The following is an 18669-nucleotide window of genomic DNA, read 5'->3' as shown; positions in this document are numbered from 1 at the left end:
TTTGATTAATGTCTATAGTTGCCGATAAGCTTTTAATATAAGTTATTGTTTTTAATATAAGTCACCATCTCGACATTTACTGCTCTGCACCACAAACATCCCGTTTTGATGGGGATCGGGACTCCAAAGCGCATTTTGCGAATCATTTGATCGGGGCTTCAGAGTTTGCAAAACATTTGATTTGCAACAGACTCCTGATTTGATGACATTTTTCATTACAGAAGTTACTCCTATTTTCTTTTTCCAGAAATGAAAATTATTAATTTAACATTAACTTTATTTTACAATGTATTCAAATCTATATAGTAAAAAAATAAATAATATCAATCAGCAAATCAAAACAAATTTTCTGTTAATCTGTTATTACAGTTTTTTTTTTTTTTTAAGGATTTTGCTTTTGGCAAAATACCCTTTAAAATCCAATATGAGTTTATTAGTTTGATTTTTTCAACTCTCTTTGTCTGAGTTGCAAGGTGTCAGTTTCAGTTTTGGGAAGGTTTCTTTGGAAATGTTATAGGTTACAGATTACAAATTACCTTATTTAAAATGTAATATGTAGTGTAGTGTCACTGTTTCAAGTGACTTTAAGTAAAGTAACTGATTACATTTGATTACTTTTCTAAATTTATATTGTTTTCAAATGTTGATTTTGAATCATTTAAAGCAGGCAGGGTTAATGTTACAGTGGCACTCGACACTGATTACTCTCAGATTTCAGAATCCTTCTTCACTTGAATTAAGATTGTAAAGCACAACCACCTCAAAATAGGACTTTAGCGGCTCTTTTTACTTTGCAATCTTTTTTAGGTTAAATACAGATTTAAAATCATAAGATATAGTTTAATAGCTATGATACTGTTTTTGAAATCAAATCTTTGCATAGCTATGTCAGGAAACATTGGCATCTAACAATGCCTTGGAAAAAAGGCAGTTAATCTAAAAATAAAATAAAATAAATAAATAATCATTTACATAAACCAAAATAGGAAATAAAACAGTTATGGAATAAACATGTGTCATATTCTGTGTCTTCAACTCCAGAAACATTGGTGTCTCATATTTTAAATATGTATGTGTGAAAATATTCAAATTCCTTTGTAATCATTAACAATATCATAATTAACTGTAATTTAATTACAGTTTACATTACATTAACAGATTGCTACATTTATTTAGCAATTAAATTACGTAATTTAGTTACACGTAACTAGTTACTGCCCAACACTGTTCAGGTCTGATGATAAAAGATAAAGGACTGAATTTGTCAAGTGTTGGAATGGAAATGGCAGATGAGGGACGAAACAGGGACGTTCACAAACTGTCTCAGACGAATGTCCTCCGAATGTCCGCCAGCGGACGTCAAAAGCGGAGTCCCGATCTGAATCAAAATATGTCATTGTCCACTTGACAAAAGAAGCACATTTTTGAAAACGCAATGAAAGCCCACGTGCTCCATTCCGCCGCCGTTCACGCGCGTGCACGCAGTCCGCTTCCAGTTCAAGATGGCAGCCACCATGAAGAAAGGAGTGGTATGTGTTCAAATAAACGCCGTTCTGTCTAGATTGCCTTTTTATCTTTGCCGTTCTTTAGTAACACGTTAGTGGCTCTGAAACGGTGAAGGACTGAGAGAGCAGAGTGACTCTGGAGAGAGTTTGTTTTCACTGGCTGTGAGAGCAGCTAAAGGGCTAACGTCACATTATTGTGACTTTCTGGCAGACATTAATTTTTTTATTATTATTATTTACATTTAAGTTAATCTTTCAGCTGAAGATCATTTTCCTTCTGTTTATGTGCAAGTTAATATCTGCGAACATCCCTGTGTGCTTACTTTTTAAGTTACAGTTTTATGCCTTTTTTGTCTATATGAAGAGTTTGCAAAAACAATTAACTCCGTTTTTAAAATTTTTCAAACGTCATGTTTTGTATTATGTAATAATGTTTTCACTGCGTTAATTAGCTGTATTTTTTAGTTATTTAACCTAATCCTAAAAACTCAAATTTCTGTTGACTTGAGATTAATAAAAATGCACAATGAAAAAACATTATGTTTAAAATCTGTTTTTGCAAATTAACTCTTCATACATATATATATATATATATATATATATATATATATATATATATATATATATATATATATATCAGCTTCAAGTGTTCTGTAACAAAGACATATATATAAAACAAATAATTGTAAATCAAAGCAACTGGTCATATTTTAACATTAAAACAGCAACATTCAGTGCATCAAAGAAAATGATTTTATTATTAACTTTTTTATAACATAACTTTTAAACATAATTCTGTGTTTATTTGCTCTAAACTATTATTTTATAATAGTTATTGCAGGGCATTATTTATTGAGTTTATACTTTACTTAAAAATATAATTGATTTTAACTTCCAATGTGCATTTTAATGTGGAGAGCAGAAGGATTAGTTTATATTGGAATAAATGCATTGTTTTAATCGGAAAACTCGCTCGAATCGTAACAGGCAGCTGAAGATGTCAATGTAACATTTGAGGACCAGCAAAAGATCAACAAGTTTGCCAGGAACACAAATCGGATGTCAGAACTTAAAGACGAAATCGAGGCCAGAAAGGTAAATAGATGGTTTGAAATGCATTCTAGTTTGCATTTTGTTCAGACTGTGGCTGATCAAACTCTTTTCATCCAGAAATCCTTACAGAATCTGGAGGATGCCAGTGATGACCTCATGATGTTCGAGGACGACGCACTGCTGATCCCGTATCAGATCGGAGACGTGTTCATCAGTCACTCTCAAGAAGAGACGCAGGAAATGCTGGAGGCTGCGAAGGTGACCAACCTAACCCTCAGAGCTAGGCAACCCGATTGAGCCCGGCCTCAATCTGAAAAAAAAAAACGTGTAACCTAGTGATTAAAAATCTGAGCTGGAAAGGCTGAAGGTTAAAATCTCAGAAGAGTTCGAAACTAATCATTTTGTTTTTGCACGTTACTTAAGCTCAGGAAACTGCAGGAGGACGTATAAGACCTTTACTAGATTTACTGGCTATTAAACTGCATTACTTAATTTCTTTTGGCTTATATAAAAAGTATCTAGCTCATATGTGTGACTTAAAATAGATGTGCGTGAACTGTAAAATGTATTTAGGAGCACGTGCAAATCAAACCAGTCCCTGCAGGTATTTAACAAGTCTTGAATGTCTTAAATTGTATAACAGACATCTTTTTTTATATTTCAAAGTTTGCAATCGGTGAAAACTGCACATTATGTCAGTAGATTAATTATTATCGACTGTTGATGAAATATGATAATGTTTTCTTCATGGTGTTTATGTGGTGGATGGTTGTAAGAGTTTTTTCTGAATAAGTAGCTAATAATAGTAAATCATATACATTTCAAAATAAAAGTCCCGGTGTCTTTCTGGATTGTTTATAATGAAAAGTCCTTCATTAGTTTTAGTTTTTTTTTTCCTGGTTAATATTGGTATTTTGGTATCTTTATCTAGCATTTTATTAAACATTAATTCTTGTAGTTTCTGTCTGGGCTGCCCTGTTATTTAACACATATTACTCAATATACAGATTCGGCTAGTATTCACACAAATCGAGTTGCAATTGAAGACAAGTAGCTAATGCGAAACCACCAAAAACTGACTAGATAAATTTTTCCCAGAGTTGTCAGTGGTTAAATAATTTTTTTATTGGTTGCCGAGTTTTATTTGAAATCTGGTTGTAGTGTTTAACATTTCCATACTTACATTCTGGTCTCCACAGGAAGCTCTGCAGGACGAGATCAAAGCTCTGGAGGGTCGTGTGTCTTCCATACAGGAGCTCCTCGGAGATTTGAAGGTTCAGTTATATGCCAAGTTTGGAAACAACATTAATCTAGAGGCAGACGAGAGCTGAGACCTCAAACATGTGGACTTGACCTCACAGACTGTCAGTCTCCAACAGGAAATGGCATTTCTACTCAGACGACGAGTTCTCACCCGGTTCACTCCAGGCGATGTTTGTTGCATTCACATGTCGTTATGTTTAGTGAGTTGTTTGAGCTGTTGCATACAGGTGGTTTACTTAAAACATCCAGCAAGATAGAATGAGAGGCACTGTTATCAAAATAAAACAAAGCTTAATATTTACATTGTTTCCACCGGTTTTCATTTTCTAATTTAATTTTATTACAGTATTATTGGTGCAATTATGTAGGCTTAGCATAGTGGGTAAAGATTTGAGCTTAAAATGGAAAACTCTCAGCTGATTTCTAACCAGTGTGCCCTTGAGCAAGACTTTCAACCTCCGAGGGAATAGCGTATTGAGTGTACTTTGAGTCACTTTGGAAAAAAATTATCAGGTAAGTAAAGTTTTTTTTTATGTTTATTTTAAACCTTAGACTATCATTAAAAAGTTTTTGAGGACAGTTTTTGAAATTAATACTTTTATTATTTATCAAGGATGCATTAAATTGGTCGAAAAAGTGACACTATATAAGTTTGTTATAAACTATTTCTGTTTCAAATAAATGCTGTTCTTTTGAATTTTGTAAAAAAAAAAAAAAAAGGCATCATGGTTTCCACAAAAACATGAAGCAGCACAGCTGTTTTCAACATTGATCATAGAAATGTTTGTAAATCAGCATATTAGAGTGATTTCTGAAGGATCATGTGACTCTTAAGACTGGAGGAATGATGCTGATAAAAATGTTAAAATATATTCATATATATATATATATTTTTTTTTTTTATTTTTTTTTTTTTGTTCCACAATGTTTACTGTATTTTTGATCAAATAATTGCAGGCTTGGTGAGCTAAAAATAATTCTAAAAATATAAAACATGTTACTGACCCCAAACTTTTTGAACAGTAATATGTTTGAAATGAGTTTAATGGTGAAATCTTTGGATTCATTCAGTGCAGTTTACAGACTATAATCCAAAGGAGGAAGCATTCAGTTTGAGTACTTGTAGTGTTATGATAGATGTGCAAATAGCAGTTGTTTTTATAGGTTTTAAGCTAAATGTTTGAATTCACACAGGCCCCAGCGAGGATCGAACTCGCGACCCCTGGTTTACAAGACCAGTGCTCTAACCACTGAGCTATGGAGCCAGCTGATACTCACTGCTCCCTTGGTTTCAGTTTCTTCACTTGCTTCTCTAGACAGGTTATGCAAATCACCAACAATTTGCAAGATGCTGTTCCACCAGGAAATGAACATTTGCTGAATGTTTACTCACCCTCAGGCCATCCAAGATGCAGATGAGTTTGGTTATCATCAGAACAGATCTGGAGAAATGTAGCATTACATCACTTGCTCACTCTGCAGTGAATGGGTGCCGTCAGAATGAGAGTCCAAACAGATGATTAAAACATCACAATGATCCACAAAACTCCAGTCCATCAGTGAACATCTTAAGAGCTGCATGTTTGTAAGAAACAAATCCTACATTAAGTTTTTTTTTTTCTTTTTTTTTTTTCAGACCTTTACTTCCATCTAAAATATCCTCTGTCCATAATATTGCTTTCTTCAGTGAAAAGGTTGTCTCATCCGAATCAGGAGAGAAAAAGGCAAAGATCAAGCACTGTTTACAAGCCAAAATTTTGGATTTTGGACAACGGGATGGATGTTTTCACTAGAAGAAGTGGAGTTATGTGGACTATTGTGATGTTTTTAATCAGCTGTTTGATCTCTCATTCTGACGGCACCCATTCACTGCAGAGGATCCATTGATGAGCAAGTGATGCAATGCTACATTTCTCCAAATCTGTTCCAAGGGAGAAACTAACTCATACATCCTGGATGGCAAATTATAATTTTTGGTTAATCTATTCCTTTAACATTCTCTTTTAAGTGTTCGAATGAGAAATTAATCCCTTTATATAGTAGAAAATATGGGCTGTAACTCAGGATGCAAATGATCAGATGTGTTCAGAATTCAGAAAGTTTCTAAAAAGCCTGGATTTTATCTCAAAATCTGAGTTGAATAGCAACTTATTTATGTGTTGTTTTGATTTTCAGAAGGATGCTTCGAAGAATGCATTGGCTGGACTCCATATTCGATATTTTAGTGTAAATACAGACAGCTGCATTTGTGCATTAAAAAGCTGTGACCTTCATGCATTATTTGCACAAGATATCATTATAATTAATCACACACAGTTTATTCTACTGAGTAAGTAGTATAATTATTACCCTCTGTAATAGCATCATTACAGTGTAAGCACAGTCACTACATGGTGTCAGAACCGTGCTAATTGGCTAGAAGAAGTGAGTGCTGAATTCCAGCTGTTGGGATTTCTTCATCTGTGCAATCAAACGTTTATTGGGTCCTGCTGGAGCTGCGGTGATGGTTCTGGCCTGATTAAAGTGAGCAGCTGATAAAACAGCAGATAAATGAATGGAGTTAGAGTCTGTGGAGAACCCAGATCTCAGTGAACAAGCTCCTCTTCCCTGTGGGCACAAAGACAAGCTCCGCCCACTGAATCCTCAATCTGATTTCTCACACAACTCTTCTTCCTTCATTTCATTCTATCCTGTCTTTCTTCATTTTTTCCTTCTTGTGCCTCCCCCTTTTTTCACTCATGTCCATTCTTCCTTCACCCTTCCTTCATTCCTGCTATATTTCATAAACTTTTTTTCCTCCCATCGTCCTTGATTTCCTTCCTTCCTTCTTTTAATTTCTTTAAAGTTTAAGCTTAAGTTTCCTTTCTTCTTTCATGTTCTTCCTTTTCTTGTTTCTTTTTCCTTCATTTTCTTTTTTTTGTTATTTCCTTTCTTTTTTAATCAAGCCATCCTTCCATCCATTAATTTCCTTTCTTAATTTTCTTTCATTCTTCCTTCCTTCATTCAATTAATTTTCCCTTATGCCTTCATTATCTTTCTTTTCTTGTTTCCTTCATTCTGCTTTTATTTCCTTCCCATTTCATCCATCCTTTCTTCACTCCTTCCTTCCATTAGTTTCCTTTCTTTCTTCATTCTGCTTTTATTTCCTTCATTTTCCCTATCCACTATACCTATGTCTACATTTCCTATACCTTCTTTTTCTTCATTTCGTTTGTTTGTTTCTTTATCTTTTTTCATCATTTCCTCCCTCCTTCCTTCTATTAATTTTCTCTTCTTCCTACTTTCCCTCTTGCATGCTGTCTTTAATCATTATTCTTGAGTGTGTGTTGGTTTCAGTAAACACTGAGCTGGTGTTATGAGTATCAATGCTTAAGTGATAAAGTCATCACAGTAAATTACACCTTATGAGCCTTTTGCGCTTCAGATCAACAGTGTTTAACTCAAGAGTGTTACTTGTTTGAGCAATTAGAATTATTTTTTTTTTTTTGGATCAAATCTACTGTACTTCGGAAATGTATCACCCAGTTTAGCATCTACTTTAGCTACCAGGTGAAGCTATACTCCAAAATATAACACCTAAACTCTCCTGAGGTGACTCAGCAGCTTTAGAAATCCAAATATGTGAAGTCCACATCAATTATGTATTTGATGCCAACTGTGACACCAGAATTTTAGGATTAGTATTTACAAATTCCGCAGTAAGGTATGATCCATAGTTCCATGGATTGCAGTGCACTTCCCCAGTCTTTCCACTAGGGGACTCTGTTTCTCAAGTAATTCCATTCTAGACGGATTTATTTTAGACTCCAGATATTCAAACCAGATCGTCTATGGGGGTTACACCGAAAGGTCACCACCAGCAAATCAAGGTTTCTGACTCTCTCATTCTAACAAGCCCACTGAAACGTGTCTTGTTTATTCATTTTGATCACCGTGCAGCGTTATTGCCCACAAACAGATGGCAAACACATGGTGCGCTGTGCCGCCCATGGGAGAACAACCACAAATCTGTCTCCCAATACTCTCTCCTTCCCTCTGAGGGTTCATAGTCATCGCTCAATATCTCCCTCGAGCCCTATAAAACTGCACTACACATGCTCCTTTTTTGTTTTAGGTAATCTCAATTGCCAAGGAACGAACATCACTAATTTGTAATGCTTTTTTTTATGCTGCATGCTGCTACTTGTGGATTATTTAGGAGAAGTATGAGAATCCCTGGTTTGAAATCGCTGTGCTTTCCTTGAGTTGCCTTCAATCTATGTGTACCGTCTAGTCTCTGGATAGATTATATTGCTCATTTTGAAATATGAAACAGACTTTTACAATTCTTTTTGAATCCAGACGCTCAGGTGTAGGAAATATTTTGTGAAAGATATACTGCAGCAATCCATCTCGAAGCCCAAATCTGATAGGTTGCGTAATGAAGTTCATCTTTTAAATATCTAATGCACTCAGCAGGGGTTTTAAGTCTTGGAGATCCGTCTACCTGCAGAGTTTTTGCTGAAATTTCCTACTTAAAAACAGAGCAAGAATGTCACTTGACTTGAAATGCATGTGGGAATCCAGTGCTCTGATTTTTCTGCAATGTGGATGTATCATGTAGACAGCTTATTGACTTCGAAGCAAATAAAATGCATCAGTGAGCCAAAGGTCACACAAACACATGATAATAAAACCTGTTCAGCAAATGTTTACAGAGACAGGTGTGTAGAACACATTAGACCATCTTCTATGTTGATAATAGTACGCCTGTCTAACAAATGCTAATGTTGCATTGCTTTGTTTATCCTCTGCAATTGAGCAGCTAAGAGGCATTTTTATAAAGAATCATCAAAACATTTGCAGAGTAAACCACTGTCTTGTTTCTAGTAGGATATCAAGTACAAAGCCAGCTTACTAAAATATGTTTTAAGAATGTTTTACTAATGTTCAAAATGTCAACATTTAAACGTTTTCAAAACATTGTTTTCTTGGTTATACGAGGAGCATTACATTTAATCATTTTGCAAACATTATGAGAAACCACAGTTGGTGGATGCCATTGACTTCCATAGTAGGAAAAAAAAAATACCCAAAAAAATGGAAGTAAATGGCAACCATCAACTGTTTGATTTCCAGCAATTTTCAAAATATCTTCTTCTATGTTCAACATAAGAATATCCGCTGAACGCAAACTGCATACGGTATTCTGTCAGCCGTGACACAAGGATACGTTTTGTACATGTTTTTATGCTTTGATTTGAACAAAAACAGCGCATCCATACAGAGCGGCTTTATTTCTTTATTTATTAATTAAATAAATGCAGCATTTTCTTTCAAAAACATTTAAAAAACATACTATGATGCCAAACCTCTGAACTTCAACTATTCTGTTTTTGAGGCAACTTTAAAGGGTGAAATGCTCGTTTTCACTCAATCTCCTGTTAATCTTGAGTACCTAGAGTAGTACTGCATCCTTCATAACTCCAAAAAGTCTTTAGTTTAATTATATTTATAAGAGAAAGATAGTCTGTACTGATTTTTCCCGGAAAAACACGAGTGGCTGGAGGCGTGACATGTGGGCGGAGCTAAAGAATCACGAGCGAGAGTAGGCTTTTGCGTTGAGCACGTTTGGAAGCTGTGACAATACCGTGAGGAAAAAAACATCCAAAACAAACCATGGCTAACAGTCAGATTCAGCGTATATTTATGATCCAGAATCAGATCCAGAGGCTGAAATTTAACAAGAGCTGCATCAGCAACGACGTCTCTATGTGGTATGTTCTGAAACTGTATATATTTGCTTAGCGGTTTTGGAAAATGACTAAGTTCCACTTTATGTCGTCTTTTTTTTTTTTTTTTTTTTTTAAGGTGTACATGTGGAAAGTGCAGTTTGATGACAACATCACATGTTTACTTGATGTGCTTACACGTCGATAACTAAGTTAACAACACAGAGATATTTGAAGCAGTTTTACTCACCGCCTGCGGATCCAACACACGATCGTGACCCTTTTTCGTTGGGATTGCATTATCCTTAAGAAATAAACGATGTGCAAATCCGGCGTCAAACTGGGCCTTGTTTGTAAAACAAGCATCTTCGAAATGCAGGGAACAAACACAAACACTTGCACAACTCTGTTGATGCTCTGTAAAAATAAACTCCATCCACTGGTCCCTTAATGCTGTTTCTCTTTTGGTAATCTGTGCAGGGTTGTCTTGCCCTGGCAACCAAAAACACACTTCTTTTGTGACTTTCCGCGACGCTCTCGCTCTGATAAGTGAAGTCTGTTGTGCTCTCAGTGCTCTGCTATACGGGAGCGCGCGCTCTTCCGGCAGAAGTGCCTCAGGACCCATATAAGGAAATTCCGCTCCATCTAACGTCACACAGAGCCATACTCGAAAAAAAACTTTCCGAAACTTGTGACAAACCGGAAGTAGTATTTTTGGAACAGAAATACTCCTTCAACGTGCACGTACTCTAAAGTGTTAAATGGATGTTTCTTTACACTATTTTCCTAAATAATTTGACATCACAGCTCAAAGTTCCTCTTTTTTTTTTTTTACACCAGAGAAGTATATACTTTTAAGTATGTAGTGTATGAAGTATCAGTGTGCGAGTTGACACTGAGACGTAAGATGACGTTTCTCTGCATCTAGCGCATTCAAACTGACAGAAACCAAAATTCATTATCCTCTGCACACACGATGGAAAACAAGAGCCTTCACATGGCAGCCCATGTAGAAGAGATTATACAGCCTGACATGTTCGAGAGCGACGGGGGATTTGTGGCAGATCCTAAACCTTGGCCCACTGCTGGATGTGGCATGGAAAAGAGCTCAGGGACACGTGATACGACGCACAGCGTGGGCCCTGTAAGAGAACTCATCGAGGATTCGGCGTGAAAGAGAAGCTACGTTGGTCCAGATGGACTTGCAGTGAGGAAGCAATCACTTGCATGGACTCTGAGATGAATTAATTTGCCAATAATTAAATTTCAATCACTGCAGCTTGGGACGCTCTGCTAGGATGCTGAGGGCTTGCTGAATGGAGCCATATTAATGTGTGTTTGAACTTTGCAGGGAACAAACTCTTTGAAACCGAGTTTTAGAGCCATGCCTGTCATTATCACCAGTCTGTCAATGCCTTTGGGAGAGGGAGTGTTGTTTTAAAGGGATAGCTCATGCTATTCAATTAAACTTCTGTCATTATTTACTCACCCTCGTGTTTATCGAAACCTTTGTGACTCTCTTTCTTTCGTACTTCAGGAATGGAGGATGAATATACGGTCATTTTTTCCATATATTGAAATTAATAAGATAACTAAGGCTGTCAAGCTCTAAAAAATAAACTGAAAACACCATGAAAATGTGTTTGGATCAACATAAGGCTGAATAAAAGATGATAGAATTTCAATTTTTTTTTGGGGGGGGGGGGGTAAACAGTCTCTTTAAATGTAAAATCAATGTTTTATAAAAGGTTTTTATTTTTTTATTTATTTATTTTTTTAACTCTGGTAGATCTTTAAAATCATTTGATACCCATCTTATTTAAGGTTGTCCATATTTCTTGTATGCTATTCATCCTGACATTTTTTGATCCAATATTATATGATTTGGTCAGATAATCTTCAGACCTTGGCTGTCAAAAATGTTATTATTCCAAACCGTTTTCCTCAAACATTTCCACTATTAAAATGATAAAAAAAAAAAAATGTAAATAGTTTGGAATCACATAGCTGTAAAATATGACCATTTTCATTTTTGGGTTCTATTCAACCGTCACTCTGGTGGATCTTTAAAATTATTTAGTTTTATCTTTTTTTTTTTTTTTTTAAGATCGGCCATGTTTCTTACATGTGCCATTTTGTTTATTTTCCCCCCTTTAAAATGTAAAGATTTTTGAGAGAACTATTTTGTTGTGTTCTCAATTTTAGTCATCTGGTCTGTTAAGCTATAAATAAAAAAACATTTATTTCATAATGATATTTCCCCCCTTTTTAAATTCTTATTATCCAATGAAAGGATACATTTTTGTGAATTTTTTAAATAAAATATCAAAAGGATTAACAATTAGATTAATTTTCACAGCCTTTTTTGATCATATTTACCAAGGGTGCCAATATTTTTGGGCATGACTGTATATAATAGTAATTTTGCATATGCATCTGCAGACAATCTTTTGATCCTTCTTCTTCATTCTGTGTTTTATCCAGAAATGTATCACTCTATCAGAAAGTGCATAATAGTGCCTCCTACTGAGAAACTGAAAGAGTTAAATGTATAAACAACATTTTATGTATTGTTCATTTCTGTCATTCTGTTGGCTCTGTCTTCCCTCATCACTGAGGCGACACACTGATCATTGTTTGGGGATTGGAACACATCCATCTGCAAGCTCCACCAGCCCTCTCTCTGCCTGTCTCTCTCTCTTTCAAGGGCACATATCCAAACAGTTTCTGATTACAGAATCACTGGTAATTTTGCTGCCGCCCTGCATTTGATTCATTCTCAGCATAAAATTACGATAAACCCATCCAGTTATTCCAGTCACGTCACATGTCCGCTTCTCAACACAGAGAGTTTTCTGTGTGCCTGCATCAAATGATGAGGAACACCGAATCCAGAAGCTCTGAGCATTGTTTAGCAACTTTATAATCAAATCAAGTTCTTTGTTCTAAAGCATTGAAATTTTAAATCTAAAGCAGCCTAAGAACAGTCCTGTAAACGTTGTTGTAATACTTTCCAATAAAGATCAATGCATTAACATTACCATGAACCAAGCAATACTTTACATCAGATTTTAGATTTAGATAATAAATGGTGTAAAAACTGTTACATGATTGAACCTTATCGCGAAGTGATAAAGTTTAACTATTAGTTGTGTTTAGAGTAAATTGATTTGAAAATGTATGGATTTGAATCTACATCCACTAAACTGATGAGAATCTTGACTTTTAAAATACTTTTCAGCTCAAAATACCACATTTTGAAAAAATGTCTATTTCGAGAGAAAGCAGAAACACTTTTTCTTTTTTTCTTTTTTGCATGTCTCTTTAAATGCAAATGAGCTGCTGTTCCCCGCCCCTTTTTTCCAGGGCTGTGCCTTTACAGCTTGTACCTCAGATACTCTGAAAAAAAAAAAAAGGGTTTGGTTTTAGTTATCATGTCTATCATGCTGAAAACATGCATTTTAAAGCCATAAACGTTTAAACTTCTGACATTTGTTTTCCTGAGCGCACAGATCTGCAGCAGCTGTCACATGGAGTGAGGGCACTTAAACTGTCAAATACTCACAAGTTTATATTAATAAGTTACAAAAACAATGTTGGATATGTCTGTGAACTTAAACAGCTGGGAAAGCAATTGCATATTTATATTAGATCTGTGTATTAAGTGACAGCACGCCGTTAATATGACACAAATAGCCTAGTAAAATAAAAGCAGAAAACCACTCATCGCTCTTGACTAAATAAGCTTTAATAAGAAGACATACTTGAATGCTGCTTTAATTGTATTCAATATTCTCCAAATTATGATCAGATAATCTTCAGACCATGGCAGCCAAAAATTCTGAAAAGATTTTTTATATTCCAAATTGTTTTCCTTAAAAGTACAAATGAAGTTGAGATTTAGGGAGCTGAAAATGAATTGAAGTTATATATTCGCAATGCTTTAGCATAATAAGTGAAATCACTATGAGAAAAATATTAAGAGTAATACATTTTTGTAGTCCAACCCAGCTTTCCACTGGCTTTTGGATCATTGCAGGATTAAGCTTGGAACCAACAGTACTTGGATAAGCTTGGATACTTGCAGGGTTTATTCCCCTTTTGTGGAACTCACTTTCTGTAGAAGTTTGGAATAGTTCAACTCTTCCGGACTTTAAATCTCATCTTAAAGCTTATTTGTTTAGGCAGGCTTTGTTTTTACTCTGTTTTATGGACTTTGTAAGTTTTTTATTATAATTATAGTTGGATATAATGCAAACATTTAATTTTGACTCACAGTCCTCAGTATTTATTTATTTATTATTATTATTATTTATTTATTTTGTGCAAGTTTGTGTAAAAAAAAAAAAAAGATTTAAAAATTATTTTAGTATTTATTAATGCTTTGAATTAACTTTTTCAGTTCAGTTATTCATTCATTTTTATTTTTTAGTTTTTTTTTTGTCTTTTTTTATTAGTTTGTTGGGGTTGTTTTCTATTTAGCAGTATTCTTATGTCAGGTTTAGTTTTTGTAAACTTCAGTAAACTTTAGTACTTCAACATATTTTATTTCTGTTACGTCTTTCATGTAATATTCATATTTTAGCTTCATTTCAGTGAATGAAATATTTACATGAAATATATATTTTTTTTTCATAATTTTAGTATTATTTATATACTATAAAAATATTTATTAATACTTTGAATAAGTTTTTTAGTTTTCATTTTAAGTTTCAGTCATTTTAATGTGCTTTTTAATTTTTATTCGTTTTTTTTTTTTCTGTTTTGCAAAATTTCTAGTTATATGTGCTAATAATTTTAGTAGCCTACTTAAACTTAGTCCTAACTGCAGTTAAAGTTAAGTCATCTAAATTTTACATACATATATATATATATATATATATATATATATATATATATATATATATATATATATATATATATATATATATATATATATATATATAATTTTAAATAATAATAATGCTGCTTTGAATGAGATCCCTCCATCAAAGGATAACATGTCCATGCTAACAAGCCAAACTTAGACCCTTTTATTTTACCAGCTCATCCTCTGGGGATGACTCAAGGTGCCTCCTGATGCCGCGGTCCAGTTTACGTGAGCGAAGAAGCAAATGCATTTCGAGAACATCTGCGGCTGGTAATCAATCAAAGTTCCCCTTTGTATCAGTCATCCATTGCTATTAGAAATGAGCTAAAATGATTAGAATTGGAAACACAGAGAACTTTTATCATCTGTCTCTCCATTCTGTCCCATCTGCAGCGCTCTGAGACAAAGCACTATTGGCTTTGGGATAAAACATTAATCTTCTTTTAGTAGTGCTTCCTCCAAATATGTTTTCTGCTCACTTATGGTCTTATACTGTGGGGCACAATCTTCATACATATGCAGTCGCAGAAATTTCCCCTCCCATCGGCTCTGTTTTGGAATTGTGCTCTCGTGCTAATTTGCCATGATTAGTGAAAATGGTGGTTTTGGTTTGTTTCACATACAAAGCTATGAATATGGAGCAAAAATTATTTTTAAAAGTGTTTTCATCCTTTTTGATGATTTAAAAAATCTAAAACACATTTGGTGTTATTAGAAGAATCGTTCTTTTGAGTTGAATCTTATTGGTGAATCAATCGATCCAGTTCACAAAGCCAATCTGATTGATTCATTCACAATTTGGACCGATTTGATTCTCGAAATCAGCTCTTATTAATTTTGTTCATCATATTCATTTACTGTAGGTTTGTTTATCACATACAAATATAGCTCAAAATATTAATATTTTTTAATGGAACTTTTCGCGTCCTTTTTGAAGCTTCAAAACTTTGGTTCACATGTACAGTATTATTTAAAAAAAGAAAAAAAAATTATATATATATATTTTTTCTGTTCTACAAAAGAAAAAATAATTCAGGTTTAAAACAAGTTCAACTCTTTGTCAGTAAGTGACCCTGACCAATGACCTTTGTGAGATGTGACCGTAAATATTTCAGAAAACAACTCTTGAAAAAGTATGTTCCAATTTGAGTCAATTAGAGCGCTCTCTCCCGATTTCTGCCGCACTGGGATTTGAATTAGAATGGCAAATGAGACAGCAGATGTTACAGCCAACCATCAGATGCTCGGGGATATTGGGGTTACAAACACGTCAACCTTCTCACAGTGGTCAACTTCTGGACAACAACTGACTGTGGGACTGTGTGTTTGTAGTGTTGAAGTAATGAACAAAGAAAATCAATGCAAAACAAAAGAAAATAGAGGCCACCTTTTGAGCCTGACATGAACATATGAAACTAAGGTCTGTCTCCAGAATCACACCAAGATTCCTGACTTGATTTTTAGTTGTTTGACCCCTAGAGTCAAGGTATGCATTCACCTTGAAAACTTCATCTTTGTTTCCAAATGCAATGATTTCAGTTTTTTCCTTATTTAACTGAAGAAAGTTCTGGCACATCCAGCTATTAATTTCATCAATGCATTGGCAGAGGGAGTCAATGGGGCTGTATTCATTTGGACATAAGGCTAGCTAAATCTGGGCATCATCAGCATAGCTGTGGTACAATTTGGTTCTTTCTCATTATTTGACATAGTGGAAGCATATACAGGCTAAACAAGAGCGGTGCAAGAATTTACCCTTGTTTGGACTCCGCATGTCATGGACGTCCACTTAGACTTATGCTCTCCTATACTCACATAATAGCCTCTCCCTTCTAAGTATGACCTGAACCATTTAAGTACCATCCCAGAAAGCCCGACCCAGTATTCCAGTCTCTCTAGTAGTATGTTATGATCGACAGTGTCAAACGCAGCACTGAGATCGAGCAATACCAGCACCGATATTTTGCCAGAGTCACAATTTAAGCTAATATAATTTATTATCTTAATGAGTGCTGTCTCTGTGCTGTGATGTGGTCGAAAACCAGATTGAAAATTGTCCAGGTATCCATTTGAGTTTAAGTATTTGTTCAGCTGATTAAAATCACCTTTTCTATAATTTTGCCTATAAAAGGAAGAATATTGGTCTAAAATTGCTCAAAATGGTGTTATCAAGATTGCTCTTTTTCAGGAGGGACTTAACAACTGCAGTTTATAAGGAGTTTGGAAATGTTCCATAAAGAAGTGAGGCGTTCACCACTTCGAAAAGATCTGCTTCTAAACAGTTAAGCACACTTTTGAAAAAAGATGTGGGAAGTGTGTCAAGATAGCAGGTTGACGATGTTAGGTGATGCACTATTTCTTCCAAAATGTTGCTGTCAATTGCTTCAAAAGTAGACATAGTATCTTTTTGATCTGTCTGACCTCTGCATTACTTGAGGATGTGCCAATTGCCTTCCTGATATTGATGTTGAAGTTAAAAGCCAAGTGTAAACGCACTTTGATTGGATCACCAATTCATTTGGGGGGAAATAGATCAATAGAATGCATTTAAGTAATCGTTTAAACAAGCCGATCGCGAGAGTCTTACATAGTGCTTGAAAATATAATAAAATTAACAGTAATAAAAATTAAAAATGAGACTTAAAATGAAAAAAAAAAGATTAAAGTAAATTGTAAATAAATAAACAAAAACGAAAATAAATGTAAATAAAATTATTTACAAAATATGATAATATACATCAAATGTAATAAAAAATGTATACATTTTAAATAATAATAATAATAAAAAAGATAATAATCAAATAAATAAATAATACAATTTAATGTGATTTTTGCACAGGTAAATAAGATCCATCTCACCATGTTTGGGATGCAAGGTGTAAATGCAATCCAGCTAAAGAATTTTCCAGATGTGAATTAAAAATGAATGCCAAGTGCAAAGGGGCCCTTAATGACATCCATCTATCATGAAATATCTGTCCATTTCTAAGAACTGTACTTGTTGTGTCCCCTCTGCCGTTCACTCCAGGGACATAAATACTGGATATACAGACATGTCTGGGACAAATTTGTCAGTGTCCCGAGCATCAGATGCAGTTATGATACATATTTGGTTGTGTGTGCAAATGAGTTCAGTCAGCTGCATTTTCGGCATATTTTTTATTGATTTTAGCATCAACTTGGCAGTGAAAAGGGCAATTTTATCAAGAGTTACAGGCATAAATGTGAAGCTTATAATTTAATACACACTTAAATTCATTATTCTGTTAAAACCTGTATATAATTTGAGCTGTAAAAAAGTCATTTTTTGATTTAGGGTGATTCAGGGTTTTATTGTTAATAGCAGTGGTGGACAGTAACGGAGTAGCTTTACTTCGTTACTGTACTTAAGTACATTTTTCAAGTATCTGTAATTTACTGAAGTAGTTTTATTTTGAGTAACTTTTACTTTTACTTTACTACATTCCAAAGCATAAGATCGTACTTTTAACTTCACTACATTTCATAAAACATATCGTCACTCCCTATAATATATCACGTGCTCCGACACGCAGAAGCGGTGTCTGATTCATCATGAATGAACTGAGTCTTTTCAAAATAAACTTTTAAATCGGATCGCGAATTGCACCAAACGATTCGTTTACGAATTAGAATGATCCGATTGCAGCTGTTCTGGAGTCGACCACTCACTGATTCAAATGAACCGTTAAGTGCGAGTCTACAGAAGTAAGAACCGGGAGATCTTGTGAGCGCGTGCGTCTGATGTAGCTAAAAGTAAGTTATTAATGTCGGAATTTAGGATTAATTATTGTAACTGAAAATCATATTTTTTATTATTTATTTTATATATTTTATTTTGATAATTTAGAATTATTACTGAAATACAACCTTTTTTTGTTTAAAACAGTTCATTGAACAATAATAAATGAAGTACCTGAAGCTGACAATGAAGTAAATGTATAATAATTAGCAAAGATGATTAATTTAGCGCTGTAAAGGTGCGTGTGAGGGGCGGAGACGCGCCGCGGAGCGTCAGACGCGCTTGAGGACCAAACACAGCAGAGCGGTATGAAACTTCACTCCTCTTATTATTTCTCTTTTACTATAGCGATTTATTTTTAGATACGTGATCTGAGTCTTTCATAGAGTTGTAGAGTTAGAGTTATTAGAGAAATATAATTATTTTTTACATTCTTTGGTCGAAGTTTTCAGATCGGCAACTCGGAGCCTGTTCGCGACTCTGTTGATTCAGATCGGCACTTCGGAG

General features: G+C 34.6%; 1 protein-coding gene and 1 non-coding gene across 2 annotated transcripts; one reads left to right on the top strand and one right to left on the bottom strand.

Annotated features, from left to right (window-relative positions):
• Nucleotides 1-1373: 1373 nt before the first annotated feature.
• Nucleotides 1374-4122, top strand: LOC113041263 (prefoldin subunit 4). Its single transcript, XM_026199695.1, has 4 exons — nt 1374-1529; nt 2493-2600; nt 2676-2816; nt 3758-4122. Exons 1-4 carry the CDS (start codon nt 1503-1505, stop codon nt 3887-3889), a joined length of 408 nt encoding a protein of 135 aa, XP_026055480.1. The 5' UTR covers nt 1374-1502; the 3' UTR covers nt 3890-4122.
• Nucleotides 4123-5013: 891 nt separating this feature from the next.
• Nucleotides 5014-5086, bottom strand: trnat-ugu (transfer RNA threonine (anticodon UGU)). Its single transcript has one exon. It is a non-coding gene; the product is annotated as a tRNA-Thr (tRNA).
• Between the last annotated feature and the right edge of the window lie 13583 nt (nt 5087-18669).

Source organism: Carassius auratus, chromosome 23 (assembly GCF_003368295.1).
Source record: "Carassius auratus strain Wakin chromosome 23, ASM336829v1, whole genome shotgun sequence".
Classification (NCBI taxonomy): domain Eukaryota; kingdom Metazoa; phylum Chordata; class Actinopteri; order Cypriniformes; family Cyprinidae; genus Carassius; species Carassius auratus.
The sequence above is the reverse complement of the archived record's forward strand: the minus strand, read 5'-3'. Positions and strand labels throughout refer to the sequence as shown.

What these genes read in the sequence shown, in the direction of transcription:
- LOC113041263 (XM_026199695.1), top strand. Translation starts at nt 1,503, where the DNA reads ATGGCAGCCACCATGAAGAAAGGAGTG. An exon ending in CCACCATGAAGAAAGGAGTG is followed by an intron (nt 1,530 to 2,492) that starts GTATGTGTTCAA and finishes GAATCGTAACAG; the next exon opens with GCAGCTGAAGATGTCAATGT. An exon ending in AAATGCTGGAGGCTGCGAAG is followed by an intron (nt 2,817 to 3,757) that starts GTGACCAACCTA and finishes TGGTCTCCACAG; the next exon opens with GAAGCTCTGCAGGACGAGAT.